The sequence below is a fragment of the Leptodactylus fuscus genome, chromosome 5, assembly GCF_031893055.1.
Source record: "Leptodactylus fuscus isolate aLepFus1 chromosome 5, aLepFus1.hap2, whole genome shotgun sequence".
Lineage (NCBI taxonomy): Eukaryota > Metazoa > Chordata > Amphibia > Anura > Leptodactylidae > Leptodactylus > Leptodactylus fuscus.
In genome coordinates this window covers 175,706,582-175,726,862 of record NC_134269.1, presented here as the reverse complement: position 1 = coordinate 175,726,862, position 20,281 = coordinate 175,706,582, and the positions used below count along the sequence as shown (strand labels likewise).

The 20,281-nt window shown below is 39.8% G+C and overlaps 1 protein-coding gene across 6 annotated transcripts in view; it reads left to right on the top strand.

The window, feature by feature from the left end:
* Window positions 1-20,281, top strand: part of TENM2 (teneurin transmembrane protein 2) — a 1,311,127-nt gene that overhangs the window by 1,040,733 nt on the left and 250,113 nt on the right. For all 6 annotated transcript variants that reach the window (XM_075274735.1, XM_075274734.1, XM_075274733.1 and 3 more), the window contains one exon: window positions 19,850-19,963. In XM_075274735.1, the coding sequence (XP_075130836.1) occupies window positions 19,850-19,963 (114 nt within the window). The remainder of the gene's footprint in view (window positions 1-19,849; window positions 19,964-20,281) is intronic.

The following is a 20,281-nucleotide window of genomic DNA, read 5'->3' as shown; positions in this document are numbered from 1 at the left end:
AAGAAAGGCTCCCATACCTCCGCGATAATCAAGATCTGGAAAAAAAAATCATAATTCCCTCTATAGCTACCCAGGATAAAACCGGAGAGAGGGGAGAAAAGATTGCAATCTGAAGATTGTCACAAGGAGTTCATTTTATGCAGTCACAAGCATTGATTAATGTATCTGCCATTTTGTGCTCTCTGACTAATCTGGGGACTGTCATGAGAATGGATTAATGCAGTGCCGTTCTTTGTTCTTGTTACAATTTTAGTCACCAGAAGTAACTATCTAAGACTTTGAGTGGTACATTTTATAGCCTAAGTTGTCCCCAACCTCGTCACGGTCCAGCGGAATGAGAAAAGGCAAACTAATCAATACACGGTAGGGTAAAATATGGAGAATGATGTGCGGAATTGGAGAGAAGATTCATAAATGTGTTTTCTTGGCTGTCAAGATGAAATTACCCTACTTAGGCCATGGTGACAATTACCTCTTAACCAATTGAAGAGTCAGTACAAGCTAATATTTAATAGGTATTCATAAAGCCAAGATCATGTTATCAGAGTATCATCCGACTTATTAGAAAGAGACAGGCTAATGTAGAAGCGTCACCGGACCAGAATTTTTAACATGAAAATCTATACGACCATAGTACAAGAATGATCTGCTTAAAGGGGCATTGTCATTATGGTCATTCATGGCATAATCACAGTATATACACATCTCTATCTCCACAAAGGGGTAAAGGGACACCGAGCGACCATATAGTGTAGATACGTTAGGAATTTCAAAGAACGGAATATGTGTAGATAAATCAAAGGTCCAGTTGGCCTCTCACCTGTTGTGGTTGTGAAAATGACACAACCACATATAAAAGGGTATATAAATCCAGGTGGAGGTGGCAGCAAAACCACTAACAAAGCCGAACACCAGATGAATGAATGGGAACAAACAGTGTGAACCAACAGGACAGTTAGGGTTGTGCTCTCTGGTCAAGGAGGATGGAGAACGGTGGAAGTACAGGACACTTTATTTAGCAACGGGACTACAATGGTGTCATTGCTAAATCAAGTGTCCTGTACTTCCACCGTTGTCCATCCTCCTTGGCTAGAGAGCATAACCCTAACTGTCCTGTTGGTTCATACGATCTCCACAATGGAGGTTCCTGGTGGGGTGGCTGCTGGGGAATGAATGGAGAGTTGGCAGTGTTACGAGTGCAGCTCTTGTAGTTTTATTTAATGGGCGGATATGGACACATTTGGTAGCACCGCCAGAGGTAGTGTAGGACCAGCGCCACATCATTGCAAAATTCATGCTGCTCTCTACAAATGTCTATTATTTGGGTGGGTGTTTCTAGACCCATTTCCAATTAAGAAAAATAAAATGATATATATATATATATATATATATATATATATATATATATATATATATATATATGCTTTTCAAATTTACTTTCTCGACATGGGTAAATGGTAAAAATGTTCCAAGTCAAAAACCAAGAGTAAATAATGAAAGGAAAATAATTTAAAAATATATCTTTTTATCCATTGTAAATTTTTGCCAAAAATGTGTTAACCTGGACATTTCTTTGTGAAGCTCCTCTATTTAACAAGGTGGTGGTCTAGACGCCATTCATTATTCCGTCCCCTCCAGTTACTCACCTATAAGCTTTACATGAAGAGCGAGGTGTAGACAGCATGAGCTTATGTTTCCTCATCTCTAAATCACTTATCTGATCTTCCCATGTTTTGACAAACAGCCATGCTGACTACAAAGGGTTCCAGAAATAAACATTTTATTAAAGTCCTATTGTCAGAAAGATTTTGTTTTTTTATAAACGCAAGGCCCATAGAGAATTTTTTATGGAATCTTTTGTTCCCCAAGTTTTTTTTATCTGTTTACTATCACAATGGGGGAGAAACAGCTGTATAAACATTTCTTAGAGTCGCTTCTCTAAACTGATCATAACAATCAGGATGACAGCAAAAAAATCTTTATTATACATGTCTACCTAGGAGAGACAGTGTGACGGAAGGCTTTATGGAGATGGTTCAATCTCAGTGCTGCCATACACACCAGTACTATGCTATAGCGATACTAACATGTGTAACCCAAACTATAGCAAAGCCCCACTCGTTCCCTCCTTCCACCTAAATTTGACACACTTTTTGGATAAACATTTGCATAAAATAATCCTTTAATAGATAAGATAATCCTATATTTAATAGTCCCCCATAGGTAAATTTCAGTGGTTACAGCAGCATAGATGATACGGATACAGGATAATAAGTAATATATTACAGAAGGAGACACACACAAACTCAGAAATAGCAGATAGGAGAAAATACTAGGAGTCATAGCAGCTAAAGAAAAAGAAGACTTCAGGATCATTTAGTTCTCTGTGCGGAGTGATCCTTGCTTGGCCCGATGTAGGTTATACAGCCTGACCCTGGTTGGGAGGAAGGATCTCCAATAGCGCTCCTTCTCACACTTGGGGGAAGCAGTCGGTCACTGATAGTGCTGCAAAAGGCCATCAAGGTCTCATACATGGGGTGGGATTTATTCTCCAGCATAAACCTTTTATGCTCAGATTCTTGGGATTGTCTAATGAAACTTGGGACTATTGGCATAATATAGGTATAATATTATCACAGGTTATTAAAAATATCCTGAAAGAAGAGAATGTGATAAAATATCTATTCACCTGGTAAATCCTCCGCAGCCCCAGTGCCATTCCCACCAGTCTTAGTAACTGATGACGTCATGTGCATCCGTGTAGCCATACAGTCAATTATTGTCCTCAGGAGTGATAGTAGCATGGCTGGCACCTGACTACTAAGGTGACAGCAGTCACATAGACGTATGTGGTATCATCACTTGAGAGATAAAAAGACTGGTAGGATCACTACAGTTCCAGCGCTGAAGCTGCAAAGGATTTACCAGGCTTGTAATAGTGTTTTGTTATTTTATTCTGTTCCCTGCTTTGAGGTCAGTTTTCAAGAACCCTTTGTTTGACTAAAAGCTGTCTGACTATGGCTAGTAGCTAATACTGGACCACATACTGGAGACACAGTGAAGTGCCCGGCTCTTCAGGTATAGCAAATAATTGCATTTCTATGTGTTACTTTAACTTTGCCTAGCAGACGCTGGCATGCGGGCAGAGTATTTGTTAGGACTGAAGATAGTATGATGCCCTATACTAGTCACGAAAATTAATACAAATGATACAGAGACCAAAACAACTTCAGAAGCAGCAGGTTGTGGATTCTGTCACTGCTCGGCATCTGTATTTATAGATTAAACACTAGTATGGTGTCTCTTAAACAAAGAATGGAACAGTATGTGAGACACTGGCAGGAATAAGAAGCGGAGCATGACATACATTCACAACTGGGATAACAACAAAACAATATCTTTTTTTTTTACTTGTCAAGTTTTCTGATTTAATGAGCAAGTCTCTCAGACAGCTCAATGTGAATTGTACCTGCTGCATTTCATGGGAATGGACATCTGCCATCATTATTCATTCTTATGACAGATACAAACTAGCAAAGTGACCTAAGGCAATGGCTAGAAGTGTAGGATTGTAAGTGGCTAATCGTGCACCATAACCGAAGAAAATGGGGAGTATAGTAACATTACTGAGCAAAACATTAAAGTATCACAAAGCTAAAAAAGTAGAAATGTTTGTGGCGTGAATGTCAAAGTAATATTAGGCTTATTATCTGGGTAAAAATAAATGTAACAATGTTGTGTTTTTGGTGATTTTACTACATAGTACTGCGTTGCAGCCCAGATGAGTTGCAATACCAGGCACAGCCAAGGAGAGGCACTGTTTTTTGAAACAAAAAAGCAGATCTTTAATTCCAGTCTGAAACAAAGATTTGGGTGGCCAGTGATTTTTTTTTTTTTCTTTTTGGCCAAAATGTATTTACAGTTTTAACATGAATTTTACAAAAAGCAAATACATTTAACACTAATACTATAGCATTGTAAACTTCCCAGGAAAGGGATCAGTCCAGCGCAAATTTGTGGGATATTCTGTAAGAAGAATAAGAAATAAATCAGAGTTTAAGCTTGTAATCCCTACAGACGATAATTGATTCCTGGGCACGGCAACACAAAGTAGAAAACAGCAAAAATAAAAGAAATAATAGTAAGAGAACAATGCAAGTGGTTAGAGTGATGCAATACCCACTGCATGATAAAAAGGAAAATGGTTGCCAGTAGGCCCCACCACCCATCCCCCTGGAACACTGACATTATGGACAGTATACCCTCACACCTATATAGGAGAATTTCCCAGCAGGTCTGTTTCTAGGTTTCCAGTGGTCAGTTTAAAATGCCGCCATATCTTATCTGGTAACACCAGCATGAATCTCTTCCAACAATGTTGTTCTTAGGAGTAACATCTTGTAAAATCTGGTCATAAAAACACTATGGAGGACTTATTTCATTATGTATGTGTGCTCTGGGGTATAGGTTGGACTTAATAGACCTGTGTCTTCACCCAACCTTATCGACTATGTAACTGTATTGAAGCAGACTGTGCTAACAAAGTGCCTGACCAGTTTATTGGGTGTTGTTCCTTACAATTAAACATGAAAATATGTATGTAAGGTATAAGAGAGGTGTAGCCATTGTTAGCATACCCCAACTAATAAAATGCGTCCACCTCAAGGGCACCAACACAATGGATCTGACATATCTTAAAATTACACTGTATTTTATCCTTATACCAGAGCACCATTATCAATATATTATACTAGAGATGAGCGAACACTATTCGAAACAGCTGTTTCGAATAGCACTCTCTCATAGAAATGAATGGACGTAGCCAGTCTGCGTGCTGGCCGCTTCCATTCATTTCTATTGGAGCATGCTATTCAAAATGGCTGTTTCGAATAGTCTTCGCTCATCTCTAATTATGACCTTTTTACCCCTTGTCATCCTTAAAGAGAAATTTTCACCAACTCCAATTTTTAGCATCTGTTAATCGCTGCTGCTCCACTGATTCCGGACCAGTTGGACTTTTTTCTCTAGCCGTTCCTGATGCAGTTAGTTTTGGTGCCTCAGATGCTATATAGTCTCTGTATTGTCAGGAGGGCGGCAAAGGGTGTGATTCTGAGCCCTGACACCGGCTGCTTCTGATTGGATCTCTGAATCACATTCACTATCTGACACCACCCTTCTTACATTACACAGCTTAAATAGCAGATCAGGCACCAAAACTGCCTGCACAATTGGAAACTTCACTCCACCCCGCACGATAAGCCTTCCCCCAATTATTAACCCTATGCTAGTTTTGTCCACCATCCTAGTTAAGTTTTATTATGTCTGACTAGTAATCTGATAGTATTCTGCTCACTAATTTGGATAGCATTTCCATCTGTTGCACACCCAGGCCCAACACTATTTCGGCAGCAAGCAACCACCTTGTGGGATAATACACAGACCCTACTGTACTTGAATGGTGGGGGCTCCCTAACCAACCCATTTATTTATGGGCTTGAAGTTCTTATCAGGGTTAATTTTTGGTAGCCATTGTGCACTAGAAGATGACTAGCAGAAGACTTTTAGTAAGAACATGAGACATGGGTCTTAAAACATCACCAACATTTACATTTCATAGTAAGACAACACCTTGGTAAAGCCTCTGAAATAGAACGGCCTCCTTATGAAAGCAAAACACCTAAAGTAGTCCTATGGTGTATACATCCGTACTCGTATAACGTCTGGCCCAGTCCAACATAGCTGTGTCCTTTGTTGCTTTAGTCTCCAAATTTAAGAAGTGTTTTTTGGTTTTTTTTTTGTTTTCTATTAAGCTTATGGTATAACATAGATATTAATAAAGTAACTGCATTTATTTCTTAGCTCAGCATTTCTGGCTTTTTCTTTGTCATTGTATTCCTCTCTTCCGCCCGAGCCTTCGGATTTAATTCTGTCACCCTTAACCATTTCTTTGGGTAGGCAGTTTCATTAATCTACCACTATTTCTAAAATGGTCTGTCACACTTTCCCTGAACTGCCTGCTCTTCCATCAGCCAAGTATGACATCTTGTTTCTCTCCCAGAAATATGTATTTGTTACATTTCTGCCACATCATGGTTATTCTTCTTTTGCTTCTGGCCAAACATATTTAGATTATTTTACAGCTGCAAATCAAATAGTATTTCCAGGAGAGCAGCGGCTGGCCATAAGTAACTATACAGCCCTGTCATTTGTTATATACATGGCCACCGCAGGCATGTGGCATTGAAATGATATGCTTGTATCGTACGTATGTCAGCGAAGAATGTGTTGGCTACACCCTTATATCTCTTAGATAGACTCTTCACGCAAAACAACATTCATAAGGGAGGAATAAGATGGATATCTGTATCCGGCTGCGAGGCAATTCCATCATATATAACCTTCGAAACACAGCAGAGTTGTTTCCTTGTTTTTTTTTTCTTTCGTCTCTAGCAATTCATTGCATACATTTCCAGATTAAACATAAAGAAGGAAGTGAAGTGGAACCAGGACAGAGACCTAGAAAGAGGCCGGAATGGCATTTTATTTATAAGCATTTTCATACTATCTGATAGAATTAACCAACTGAGCATTTCCATTTCCCATGTACAATGCTCAATCAATGGCTGCAATGAAGTGGCATTTCAATCAATGGAAATCTTGATTTGCTAGTACCAACTGAGTGTCAAGAATGAGGAGACGGATGATAATTTCCTTTAACTCCTTCAGTGCATTTCCCCAGAGCTGCTATGCTTCAGTAAATTTTGCAGTATAATGAAGGTACATTGCTGCTTGTCAGAACTGGGTAAACCTTATGTTCTTTTATCAGCCTTGCAGTGAATATTTACTCCTATTGAGTGTTCGGGGAACGTATTATATGCTATACTTCCCTGTAACTTTTTGGACATTCATAATTTACGTGCATAAAGTCTACCCCCATTCCAATCTGCCTGTCTTGTTGATATAGTATTTAGATACTGTGCCTCAAGTATGCATTTATGCATAGAAGCCTTCTAGGTCCATAGGAGTCTCGTTGTTTGTCATTTACCATATTTCATTTGATCTTCTGTGAAAAACTCTGGTTTGCGATGAAACTTAATCCAACCGAACTCCCATTATCATGTTTTATTTCTTCTCCCAGACAAATTTGTTCTATTTGCCTCAATATTCTTAACCAGTTACTTGTTGTCCTATTGTACGTATGAGTAACCCTGGTTTTTACTATGGGAGGATGTAGCACTGCATCATCTGCCGGAGAGGCCAAGTGTCCTGGAGGGCATCAGTGACAATTGTAGATTAGACAGATCACCCAAGACATGCCTGGACTGTTGAAACTCCAGCACATGTCTTATTGTACAATAAATCATTACAGAATATCTTAAGTTTTCTTCAGTGTCAAAAATATTTTTCAATGACTTGTCACTGGTTTTAGTTGTCTTCTGTGGTGAGATATAATGCAGTTTAACCAATTATAGAACTCTGCCATCTGCTATCTATCTTTCTACAAATATCCAAAAATGGACAGCGCACCAGTTTAGTGTAAAAAGATATTAGTGGAAGTTTATTCCAAGTCACTTCCACTAACATCTTTTTATATCACACTGGTGTGCTGTCCATTTTTGAAAGTTTGTATGTTTATGTGGCGTTAATGCCAGATCTCTATAGACTTGCACCTATGTACTAATAAGGATTAGATGGAGGGTGCTGCTCTTTTCCTTTTTGTTTTTTATCTATCTATCTATCTATCTATCTATCTATCTATCTATCGAAGATTTGCAGCAATCACTGGTTGACATAAAACACTTCTAGAAAGTATGGCAAGCAGAAGCACTGCACACATATACAATGGTGCTGGGGCAACACGGTGGCTCAGTGGTTAGCACTGGAATCCTGCCAGGAACAACATCTGTAAGGAGTTTGTATGTTCTCCCCGTCTTTGTGTGTATTTCCTCCCATTCTACAAAGACATACTGTTGTTTACTCACCTTCCCTCCCCTCTGTTGGCCTCCTCACAGCATCTGGGGCTCTTTCTGTCTTCTCTGTGGTGTCATGGGTTAGTCACAGACCTCAGTAGTCATGCCACTCTGTATACCCATGTGACCACTGTGGCCCAATCACGGGCCTTAGTGGTGACCCCAGCAGGGCACATCAAGTCACTGGAGGAGCACCTAGTGCTGTGTGGATGTATAGATGTGAGTAAAACCGTTTTTTTTTTTTTTTCACTACTCCTGGGCTTCCCCCAATTATATTCTGGGGACTTAAGAGACCCCAGGGTATAATAATTTATGGCAATGCATGTCAGTGTCCATATTAGTTAATCTGAAATTAATCTTGAAATGTTTGTTTTCATTGAAAACTGAACACTATGTAATACTTGGTTCAAACCCGGCTCAGAACGAATCGGCTCGCCCATCCCTTATAATAATAATAATTATTATTGTGAAATATACTGTAGTAGATCTGTTTCATCGTACAACTTTTTTTGTAGCAAAATGTGCACATTAATCATTTTGGCCCTAAGGGGTCAAAACCCAATAGCGGGCCAAACATTTGTATTAGTCTGATAACCAGAGTTTGCACCTTTTAATTGCATAGACTGGAATTAGCAATTATAAAGCATGCAACTATGAGCATAAGATCAATATGTTACACAACATTGGGACTTCAAGGCTATTAAATGTATGTTATATCGAAATTTCCAATACAATCTAATATTATGTTCTATAAACTGATTAAAACATCTGCTAAACAGGGAAATGGTTTGTCTCTCCAAAGTAAAGCATAGTTATGTTGTCAAACTTGTGATAGTAGATAACTACATTTATGTAAATAATCTGAATATTGGGTTGCTAGCTACATATATACACTTACCGGCCACTTTATTAGGTACACCATGCTAGTAACGGGTTGGACCCCCTTTTGCCTTCAGAACTGCCTCAATTCTTCGTGGCATAGATTCAACAAGGTGCTGGAAGCATTCCTCAGAGATTTTGGTCCATATTGACATGATGGCATCACACAGTTGCCGCAGATTTGTCGGCTGCACATCCATGATGCGAATCTCCTGTTCCACCACATCCCAAAGATGCTCTATTGGATTGAGATCTGGTGACTGTGGAGGCCATTGGAGTACAGTGAACTCATTGTCATGTTCAAGAAACCAGTCTGAGATGATTCCAGCTTTATGACATGGCGCATTATCCTGCTGAAAGTAGCCATCAGATGTTGGGTACATTGTGGTCATAAAGGGATGGACATGGTCAGCAACAATACTCAGGTAGGCTTTGGCGTTGCAACGATGCTCAATTGGTACCAATGGGCCCAGAGTGCCAAGAAAATATTCCCCACACCATGACACCACCACCACCAGCCTGAACCGTTGATACAAGGCAGGATGGATCCATGCTTTCATGTTGTTGACGCCAAATTCTGACCCTACCATCCGAATGTCGCAGCAGAAATCGAGACTCATCAGACCAGGCAACGTTTTTCCAATCTTCAATTGTCCAATTTCGATGAGCTTGTGCAAATTGTAGCCTCAGTTTCCTGTTCTTAGCTGAAAGGAGTGGCACCCGGTGTGGTCTTTTGCTGCTGTAGCCCATCTGCCTCAAAGTTCGACGTACTGTGCGTTCAGAGATGCTCTTCTGGCTACCTTGGTTGTAACGGGTGGCTATTTGAGTCACTGTTGCCTTTCTATCAGCTCGAACCAGTCTGGCCATTCTCCTCTGACCTCTGGCATCAACAACGCATTTCCGCCCACAGAACTGCCGCTCACTGGATGTTTTTTCTTTTTCGGACCATTCTCTGTAAACCCTAGAGATGGTTGTGCGTGAAAATCCCAGTAGATCAGCAGTTTCTGAAATACTCAGACCAGCCCTTCTGGCACCAACAACCATGCCACGTTCAAAGGCACTCAAATCACCTTTCTTCCCCATACTGATGCTCGGTTTGAACTGCAGGAGATTGTCTTGACCATGTCTACATCCCTAAATGCACTGAGTTGCCGCCATGTGATTGGCTGATTAGAAATTAAGTGTTAACGAGCAGTTGGACAGTTGTACCTAATAAAGTGGCCGGTGAGTGTATGTATATATATATATATATATATATATATATATATATATATATATATATATATATATATATATATATGCAATGTTCTCACTTCCATACTAATGCACATATGAATAAACATCAGGCATCCATAGAAATGCAGTTATTCTTCCCTTTGCACTGGGATAAAGTATTTATACTTAAGAAATCAATGATCATGCTTACTATTGATCCTGAGGATCCAGTTCTTTTCACCGTGAAGAACACGTAGACCACAGAGAAAAGTTAGTGTTTCTTGTTAAATTTTCAGACCAACATCTGTATTGAGTCCACATGTAGATTTTGGTGCTAATTTTGCTCCTTTCATTGCAATAGTTTAAATCTGTGCTAAAACCTTGCACATGCTGCAGATATTAAAATAAGCACCATATGTCAATTTCTTTTTTTTTTTTTTTTTTTTTTAAATGTAGATTGTGAGCCCCACATAGAGCTCACAATGTACATTTTTCCCTATTAGTATGTCTTTTTTTGGAATATGGGATGGAAATCCATGCAAACACGGGGAGAACATACAAACTCCTTGCAGATGGTTTTTTGCCCATGGCGGGATTTGAACACCAGGACTCCAGCGCTGCAAGGCTGCAGTGCTAACCACTGAGCCACCGTGTGGCCCCCATTCACCATATGTCAATTTCTGTACAGAAAATCTATATTGTGTACATGTGAGGAAGAAAAATGAGATCTTGCTGACTCGATGGGAGTCTACCACCTCCCCCAAGTGCATTCAGCTGTCGCTACAGTGTTACAGAGCACATTACAGTGATAAAACAGACCTTTTGTAGATTGGAGAAAATCATCTTTGAAGCCTTATGCAAATTAGATAGATGGTGCATCAAGGGTGGGCCTTCAGCAAACTGGAGCGCTGCTCTTACCACCCAGACTCCTACCATCTCCTGCCTATGCCACTGCATTCTGTAACAGCTGATCTTCCTCCTGCTGTGACATCACCCATCCTACTGCTGGGACTGAAGGCCCGCCCCTAGTGCACCAAGTGACTCATTTGCATATGAATTCAAATTAGATTTTCTCCAAATCTACATAAGTGACATACACAACAAAGGTATGTTATTTATCACTATAATGTGCTCTGGGACATGGTGTAGTCAGTTACACATGCTTTAGGGAGGTGGTAGACTCCCTTTAAATGCTAATATATTATGCGGATGGTTTTCTGAATGAAAATCTGCAAGTAATCTGCATTGTGTGCATGGAGGCTTACTGTGACAAAAGGAGTGAGGTTAGAGTAGGATTATACCACGAACAAAACACAAAATCCACAGCCAATGCTCATGAGGGGATGCACGGATACCATCCTCCGGGCAGGGACCAACCAAAGAAATATACTAGTAAAAGATAGGTATCTAGCAGTCCAGGGTGGTTTAAAACATAGCTTTTAATTGAAAAATATATATTAAAAAAACTAATGAACAGGACATCAAGCAGAGATAAAAAAGGACAAAAACATACCAGACGACACTTAACACAACATCCTGACCCGCTGATGCGTTTCGAGGCTAGGCCTCTTAATCATAGCGATTGCTATGCTATAGCGATGACTATGCGATGACTATGACTAAGAGGCCTAGCCTCGAAACGCATCAGCGGGTCAGGATGTTGCGTTAAGTGTCGTCTGGTATGTTTTTGGCCTTTTTTTTTCTCTGCTCGATGTCCTGTTCATTAGTTTTTTTTATATATTTTTTTCAATTAAAAGCTATGTTTTAAACCACCCTGGACTGCTAGATACCTTTTACTAGTATAGTAACTAGATATCTTTTACTAGTATATTTATAGGAATATACCACGTCTAGGGGTGTTTAAAGGTTTTACTTTAGTCTGGTTTACCTTTCTCAAATGCTCTTTATACGGATGCGTCTTCCCTTACCTTTCTTCTTGGTTACGGACGTAGAGATGTGTCACAAGATAGCTGGCATTTCAAGACAATACTGTTTAGTGGTATAACTTATCTGTCACTATTACTAGGATATTTGTTTGCTTTGTGAATTGCATTACTTGCATGTCATCATATTATGTTAATTGGTTGCTTGAGAAATTGAATCCTTAGGCTAATATAAGTGCATTTAAGGGTAAACATGTCTGTACAATACAATGCAGTATACTTGTTTGTATACAGTTGTATTGAGTCAGCTGCTCCTATTAATAATGTTTAGGCAATAGTATATTGACCTAACACTCCAAAAGAATACATGTCTATGGACATATTAGATCTACAGATGTAGCAAAGATATCCCGAACATCTGCCATTGGTTAAACTTCTGCAATGTGATATTTTATCATAGAAGGCATCAAAAAACAATGTAGTTGGAAAACATTTTTCAAGCATTTTTCATTGTTTTTGTTGTCTTCTGTGATTGGATATCATGATGGGCAGCACAGTGTAGCCCTGCTCAAGTCCTTGGTTCAAATCCTGCTAAGGACAACATCTGAAAGGAGTTTGTATGTTGTCCCTTACTCCGGTTTCCTCCCACACTCCAAAGACATAGTGATAGAGAATGTAGATTGTGAACCCTATATGGGACTGTGCCTGTAAAGTGCTAAAGAATATAATGGTGCTATACAAGTAAGGTTCACATCTGCATATGGTATTATGTTTGGGGAGTCCGCTTGGGGACCACCGAACAGAAAACCAAATGCAATAACAAGTGGTAAGCTTATGAAAGCATACAGACCCCATAGACTATAATGGTGTCCGCACAGAATATGCAGAGAGAAAAGAACTTCATGAACTACTTTCCTCTCCGCATGATTCGTGTGAACACCATGCAGAAAACACACAACCCTATCATAGTCTATGGGGTCCATGTGCTTTCATAAACTGACCGCTTTTCAGTGGGTTCGGTATTCCATTCAGGGGGTCCCCATACAATCTTCCCGAACAGAATACCGAACGCAGATGTGAATCAGGTCTAAGCAAAATAATAATAATGCAGTTTAGCCAATTGCAAATGTTTGGGTTAACTCTGTTACATCTTTACATGGAAAACCCAAAAAAAATGCTATTGTAAGCTCAATATAATGCAAAAATGTGATCCTAATAGAAAACATTGAGGCCAGCCCACCATTCATCACTCAGATTGTCATAATTTACCATTGCTCTACCTCTTTAGCTAATCTAAGGCTTGGTACAATCCTGGATAATAACTATAGTTATTGGAAATGATGCTTAATGACATTGTAGATGATATCATCTGTTCTGTGTAATGTCATTTACATGTCAGTAGAGCAAGTACCCTGTCAAGCAGCCGCTCTGAAGCTCAGTTCATTCTTCTGACGAGGATAGTTTTTTTTTCACCAACTGCAGTAATAGATTCATGGATGCTAGCATAGAGAAGGAGAAATTTACTTTCCTTTGGAATTTTTCCTTCTTCCTTATATTTGGCATCTGGCCCATTTTTCAAGGAAGAACGGATCGTCATAATCCTAAATCCATTAATAGGTATCAGTACCAGTTGTAATACAGAGCAAATAAAACTATAAGTATGTGTATGCCTGCTTATGTCAGTGTTGTAGAATCTGCATAGACTGGCCAGGCACCCACTTGACTAGTGACACGTGTGGATCTTGGTGATCGGCTCCCCACTAATACAGCATCGATCACCCATCCACCTTCTGCCTGGGATAAGCCTACAAATATTCAGTAATAATTGTTCTTACCTTTATAACAATATAAAGGCACTCTCCAGGAAAAACTAATACACTGTGATATGTCCACGCCAGATGTAAAGCGCTGCCCTTCAGGGCTTTGGTATGTCATGGCGTCTCAGTTTTATAGTTAAATTCCTATCATCAGTTGTGATGTTTTTCTATGTGCGAGTTGTCTTTTAGCTCTTGTATTGCATTATTTGTCACTTGTGATAATATTCTTACCTAGGATAGCAATGTGCAATAGCTTTACTTGCAGTCCTATGCAAAACCACTTGCAAATGAGGTTGAAATACCCTGTGAATAGACAAGAGACTGAGTATACTAGAGCCGAAAGAAATCAATGTAAGAAACCACTTCTCCCAGCGTGACAGCACATTATGGGTAGCGTTCTTTTTATTCAGAACAAAAGGGTTAATACATGAAGACATTATCCCTTATCATCATTGATGTTGTCTCAGGTACCCATCTGCAAGGGCCAAGAGCCAAGACTGTACAATCATGGTAAATTGCCTGCAAAGAGATACACATGCAAATTGCCCCAATTAATTTGCTAATTGCATCCAATGTTTGTACTTCGGATATTGTAAGTATCTGACTTGGCTGTAGACCACACACTGAGTGGCAATGACTTTGACAGATCGAAAAGTACAGGCATTTTTTTTCAGGGTAATGATAATAAAATATTGGAAAGCGTAAACATAATTAATAGTACATAAGATTCTGAGATATCAGGAGTCATTTACAAGCCAATGTCAGAGCAAGAGAGCTTGAATATTATGCTGGAAAATGCTTGTTTCAAGCACTGTGGTGCTACGGAATTGGCAAAATTGTAGTTTTCTTCCAATAACCGCTATCCATGATACTATCCTTCCTTAGGAGATTAGCACAGAGGCTATTGCTGCTTTATCATAAAGGGTTATGTTAAACATTGTCTGTTTTCTCCCCAAATCCCAGAGCCAATGTCGTTGACTGAAAATTATATACAGACATTTATCCGGTTCTTCCCAAAGCAAGACGAGTAGTATCTGTATTCATACCCAGTGTTTCCAGACTCTGAATAATAAACTTGCCTACTATACACTAATACATTCTTCACATCTTATGCTTAAAGGGGAATCTGTCATCTCACCTGACTTGTCTTTTTTCGTAAATTTGTATATTCCGCATAAAATAGCAATTCTAGAGCATGTTTTCTTGTAACTCTGCATTATGTTCTTCCTCTTTTATTCTACTGAGATATGTAGGAAAAAACTGACACCTGTTACAATGTTACAAATTTCCCTATCAAAGGTGTGTTTGTACACAGTCTAGTACTGACAGCAGTGATTGGACAGTGTCAGAGTGCGAGGAACACCCCCCTCCCCACCCCCGCAGTTTATTCAGAAATTTCTAATAGAAATAGAAGTTTATGAACAGACAGTAAACCGCGAAGAACAGATGTTCTACGATTGCTATGTTATATATAGACTTATTAGGAGAAAAGACAGGTCCTTTAAGGAAGAGGTTCTCAACCTCTTCAAGCTAAGTTACCCCTGGTGAAAAAATGTCCCAACCAAGAACCCATAAAGTAGTGATCAATTATAAAGGCTTTATTTTGAGCTTTCGTTAACAATTATGTAAAGACCCTCAGTGCCCCCACACTCAGTATAATGGCACCACCAGTGCACCCACATTTAGTATAATGGCCCTCACACTTCAGTGCCCCATATGTAATATAATGATGCCCACAGTGTCCCTCCCATGTAATATCATGGCCTCCATGAGTAAAATAAGCCCCCTCACAGTTCCATAGAAGCCCCCATATAGAATAATGTCCCATAATATAGAGTATAATTCATCTGAGTGGCCCCTCTATTCAGTGTAATGTCTCTGAGTGGCCCTTCTATGTAGTATAATGTTCTTGAGTGACCCAGCCATACAGTATAATATCCACAAGTTGCCCCTCCATGCAGTATAATATCCATCAGTGGCCCCTACATTAATAAAATTCCACATACCTAGGGATTTTCTTACGATGTTAAATTAAAAAGTCATTTACATCTTGCCTTCCATTCTCAGAAATGGACTCAAGTTCATTGACTCAATGCCTGGAACACTCCCTGGAGTGTCGAGAAAGGAGCTAGTTGTCGTATATAAAACTTAACTTTTAATCCATGTGATATAAAAACAGGTTAACATCCTTAAAACGGTCCACAACGCTGCCTACATATACATACATAGCTAAGAGTTAGGGGTGGTTGAACCCTGAAACGTGTAAACAGCTTTGACCTTTTACTATATATTTTTTGTTCATGATTTTCTTACAATATCAGGTTTGGCCAAACCCACATTTTTCTGGGGTTCAGTCGAACCTGAGATTTTATTTTATTTTATTTATTTATTATGGGGGGTGGGGGTGTCACATACGAACTACAATTCCTCGGATCCTCAGAGTATAATTAGCGGAAGCCACGTGGACAGTTGGATGTACCCCTGTGGTAGGCATTCCACACCTTGAGAAACTGCTTTAGGCCGGAGCCCTACAGGACTTAAATACCGTGATTTGCCCACAGTGGAAAAATTGTGACGTTTTACAGTCAGGGCAAAGTGGATGGTAATCTAGTGAATCCCAGGCCCACTTTTTGGCAAAAACCGCGGTGCGGACATGCACAAGTACCTGCACACCTATTTGTGTGAGTACCCTAAGTTCAGGACTATCTTTGAGAATTTCCAGGTATAAACACACTTACCTCAAATTCCCCCTTCAGATTCTTTGCCTTTCTAATATGCACCATGCTGAATTATGCCACGTCTAGTAGGTCATCTAATCCGACTCATCATTTGACAAAAATAAGTCTGAAGAACATCTGCAACAAAGTGGATTTAATACCGCCAGAGTAGAATCTGCTTCTTATACATCTGGAATACGCCTTAATACTGGGCCAAGTCTTTAGCTTACGTGGTTCTCTTCCATACAGAGCTACATCTGCTGCCCACTAGGGTAGGAATCAATATTGTGTGCACACTTCACTGTATAGACCCTTCCATAGCATGTAGCTCCATATCGATCTTCATCATTCTAATGCTAATGAAACATATCAGCAGAGATGATATAGACTCAGATGAAATGTCCTGTCATACAGAACTCGGCAGCCCCTGTGATTTCCAATGTAATAATGAATCCTCGGCTAAATTTACCTTCTAATTAATAAATTAACAGCTCTAATTCCCACAAAGGAATTACCACTATTTTCATTTTCAGATTATATGAAAAATGATAGCAGCTTACCGGACTGTCCTGCACGTCGACACATGTCTGCCTTGACCTACATTTGTCGCATAGTCTAGCAGCGGAAATAAGGTGTTATGCTGTAGGGTTGGAAACTTACACCAAACATTGAATTGAAACTGCTCGCTAACAAGACAATTATTCCAAGGCTTCTCTGTCATGATACCAGGCCGCTGAACTGCAAACAGCATCATACATTCACAGTGTCATTGTGTACGGGAGATTTATGAAATAGGTGGAATAGCAGTGTGTAGTGTTTATGGATCTTCCATCTATGTCACATCATGTAACAGTTATTTCAGCTACATAAGACAATAGGTTAGACATATGATATACTGCAAATTATACTCGCAATATATTAGAAGTAGCAGTCATTGGAAGCAAAATAAACTGTATATGTGTGAATGTGATGACGATATATGTAAATGAATACAATATAAAAGCGAAAAGTTACGTTTGGGGAAACTGTACTGTTGTAAAGGGAGGCTCCAGTATTGTGCAGCCTCTAGCCTGGATAAAAGGTGAAATATGGCTGAGCATGGAGACATACAGGCTAAATAGTATTCTGTGGCACATTTGACAACTGGGTATGTAGGTCATGCACACTTGTAGGTTACAGAAGCTGGCATCATAACTGGTCCCATAAATGTTCGACTGGTGGTCAAACTGGGGACGAGGCAGACCAAGGAAGTCTTTCTTTCTTGTGAAACCCTTGGAGTTCCTGCCATGATAGTTAGTAAATATGTCCACAGAATATCTGGTACATATCACTGAGCTTTTAGTTTCTCTTATATCACTATTGTGGTAACCAACTGTGGTATGTGATGGCTCCCAAGATCCTCACACCAGCAGCTGAGGTAGTGTAGCACTACAGATTATATGGTTCCTGTCTGTCGCAGTTCACGAACCCACTATCAATGAAAGAGCTGGTGGCTTTCAGACTATGGTAATGGGTACGGTGACACAAAATTTCCTTCCGCTAAATGCAGAGTGTCTGGATGCGGGATAAGAGAACAGTGGGAGCTGCTCGTGGTTGTCGCAGCTCAAACAATTTTCTCTACTAGTAGTCTGTCGGGGTCATGTAGAGCTTGTTTGCTGTATGTACTTGCTATCCCATAACCACTGCTCCCAATACCTCCTAACAGCTAGGTCATAATGGCCTACATGTTTAAAAAAGTAAGGGTGTGACTGGCACCCTGGTAAACCTACAGGGAAGGGTCCCAACCCAGAATATATATGAGAATAAAGGATCCTAGTAGGCTGAATTGTAATATCAAAGATACTTTATTTAACTAATAGTACAAATTGCACTGTGCCACACGTGGCTATACAGAGTATATACGAGAACGTTTCGGCAAGTTCTGCCTTCCTCAAGCTCGTAGTAATGATAGGAGTGTAGAATAGGCTCCAAAAGGGCAGGGTGAGGTGAAAGTCCCCCCTGTTTATTGTCCTGTCAGGCAGGTACGGGTAATGGCCGTATTGGCGTGTAAAGTATACTCAGTTGTTACATGTTTAACCAGTGAATAATACTGCATTATTGAGACTATTCACTTTACCATTCCTCTTATATTCTGACAGGGTCCCATAGTTTTTGTCAGAAAGAAAAATATAATATACTGCATTATTGTCAGAAGTATTAGTACCCTCAATGGCACCATTCTAAGTTAAAAAAGAATTAGTCAAACCAGAGTTCAATTAAATGCAGAAGTCGTATAAGCAATGTGAACAGAGCCTAGCAGCATGAATTATTTTTCTTCTCAGCCTCCAAATGCTACCTTGTGAAAAATATAACTTTGTTCACACTATGTCACACAGGCCACATGTTTCCTCAAATAATGATTTTTTTAAAATGTCCTATCTGTGGAGATTTCCCCCAATTGACTTTAAGGCCCCATTCACACGGGGCACAGGATGGCGTATATTGGTCATTTTGATGTGGGAAACCGCGTAAGAATAGGACCACAATGCACCTGCCTCGACTGTCGCGGCTTCCTGCTCAAGAGTAGGCCCAAATGAATCGGCCTAGGCCGGAGGGTGCTGCCGCAAGGCGGACGCTGTGGCTGAATTAGCTGCAGAATCTGCCTGAAGAAAGGGCAGCTCGCTTCTTTTTTCCATGAGCAGGGACATACCGCTCACGGAAAAAAGTAAGCTAGCGGTCTGCATAGACCTCTATTGTGAGGGGGCGGATTATGACGTGGATTCAGCGCCAAAATCCGCCCCCTCTTGCCCCGTGTGTACGGGGCCTAACAGAAAAAGCAAAACTATTTTGTTTTTATTATAATCATTGGAGACATGGAAAGTATGTAGAGGTAAACCTGTGAAATACAAGTAGCAAGTATATACATCTCAGACAGCTTAATATTGAATTATTGATTTTTATGTATTTATTATTATTTTATTCAAAATGTTTACTGGAAGATCCTGCAAATACAGCAAACATAAATCCTAGTAATATAAAGAGACATAATATGAAGTATTCCTGAAAAGATTGTAATATTATCAATATCTGCACAAAGAAAAATGCATTCCTTTTAAAAGCAATAAAAAATGTAGTTTATATGAGCAAAAAACGAGTGTAGCTGTGCAAGGGGTTAAATCCGTTCCCAATATGAGCCTCATCACTCTACATTTATCATCTTTATTCTGCCAGCATAAATGTGATCAGAAAGAGAGAACCCGGGGAATGAGATCCATGATACTGCCTTGTAGCATGAAATATTCTAAGCAGCTGCTATGGGGGAAGGCTACTAGTCACTGGCAGTGAAATATACATTTTATATTGACTTCTCCTCACCTTTTCTCCTGCAGCAATGCATCTCCTTGGACTGAACTGGCAGCTCCAGCCAGCAGACGGACATACCTTCAACAATGGCATAAGAACCAGCAGTGATGATGTTGCAACAATGCCATCTGGAGGCAAAGGTGAGGTTGTGTCTAGTGCTTGTTTCTACAGTGATTGACGTACATTTCATTCTGCCGGTATAGCTTTGGGTCTGTCTGTCCGTCAGTGTCATTGTCCCATCTAAATGTTCTTTTTTCTTCCTATATGGATCTATTTTGAGCCCCCATTCTAGAGAGGTGTTCTCTTATAAGGACTACATGGCGAATTTTGCTGCTGTGGTTTGTCTTTTTTTGGTTCCTGTTTGTCCAGGAGGTTATAGGCTTGTCCAGAAATAAAAGATATATAATAAAATATCAGTCTACCAAAAAGCAGCTAAAAACAAATGTTTTTTCATAAAT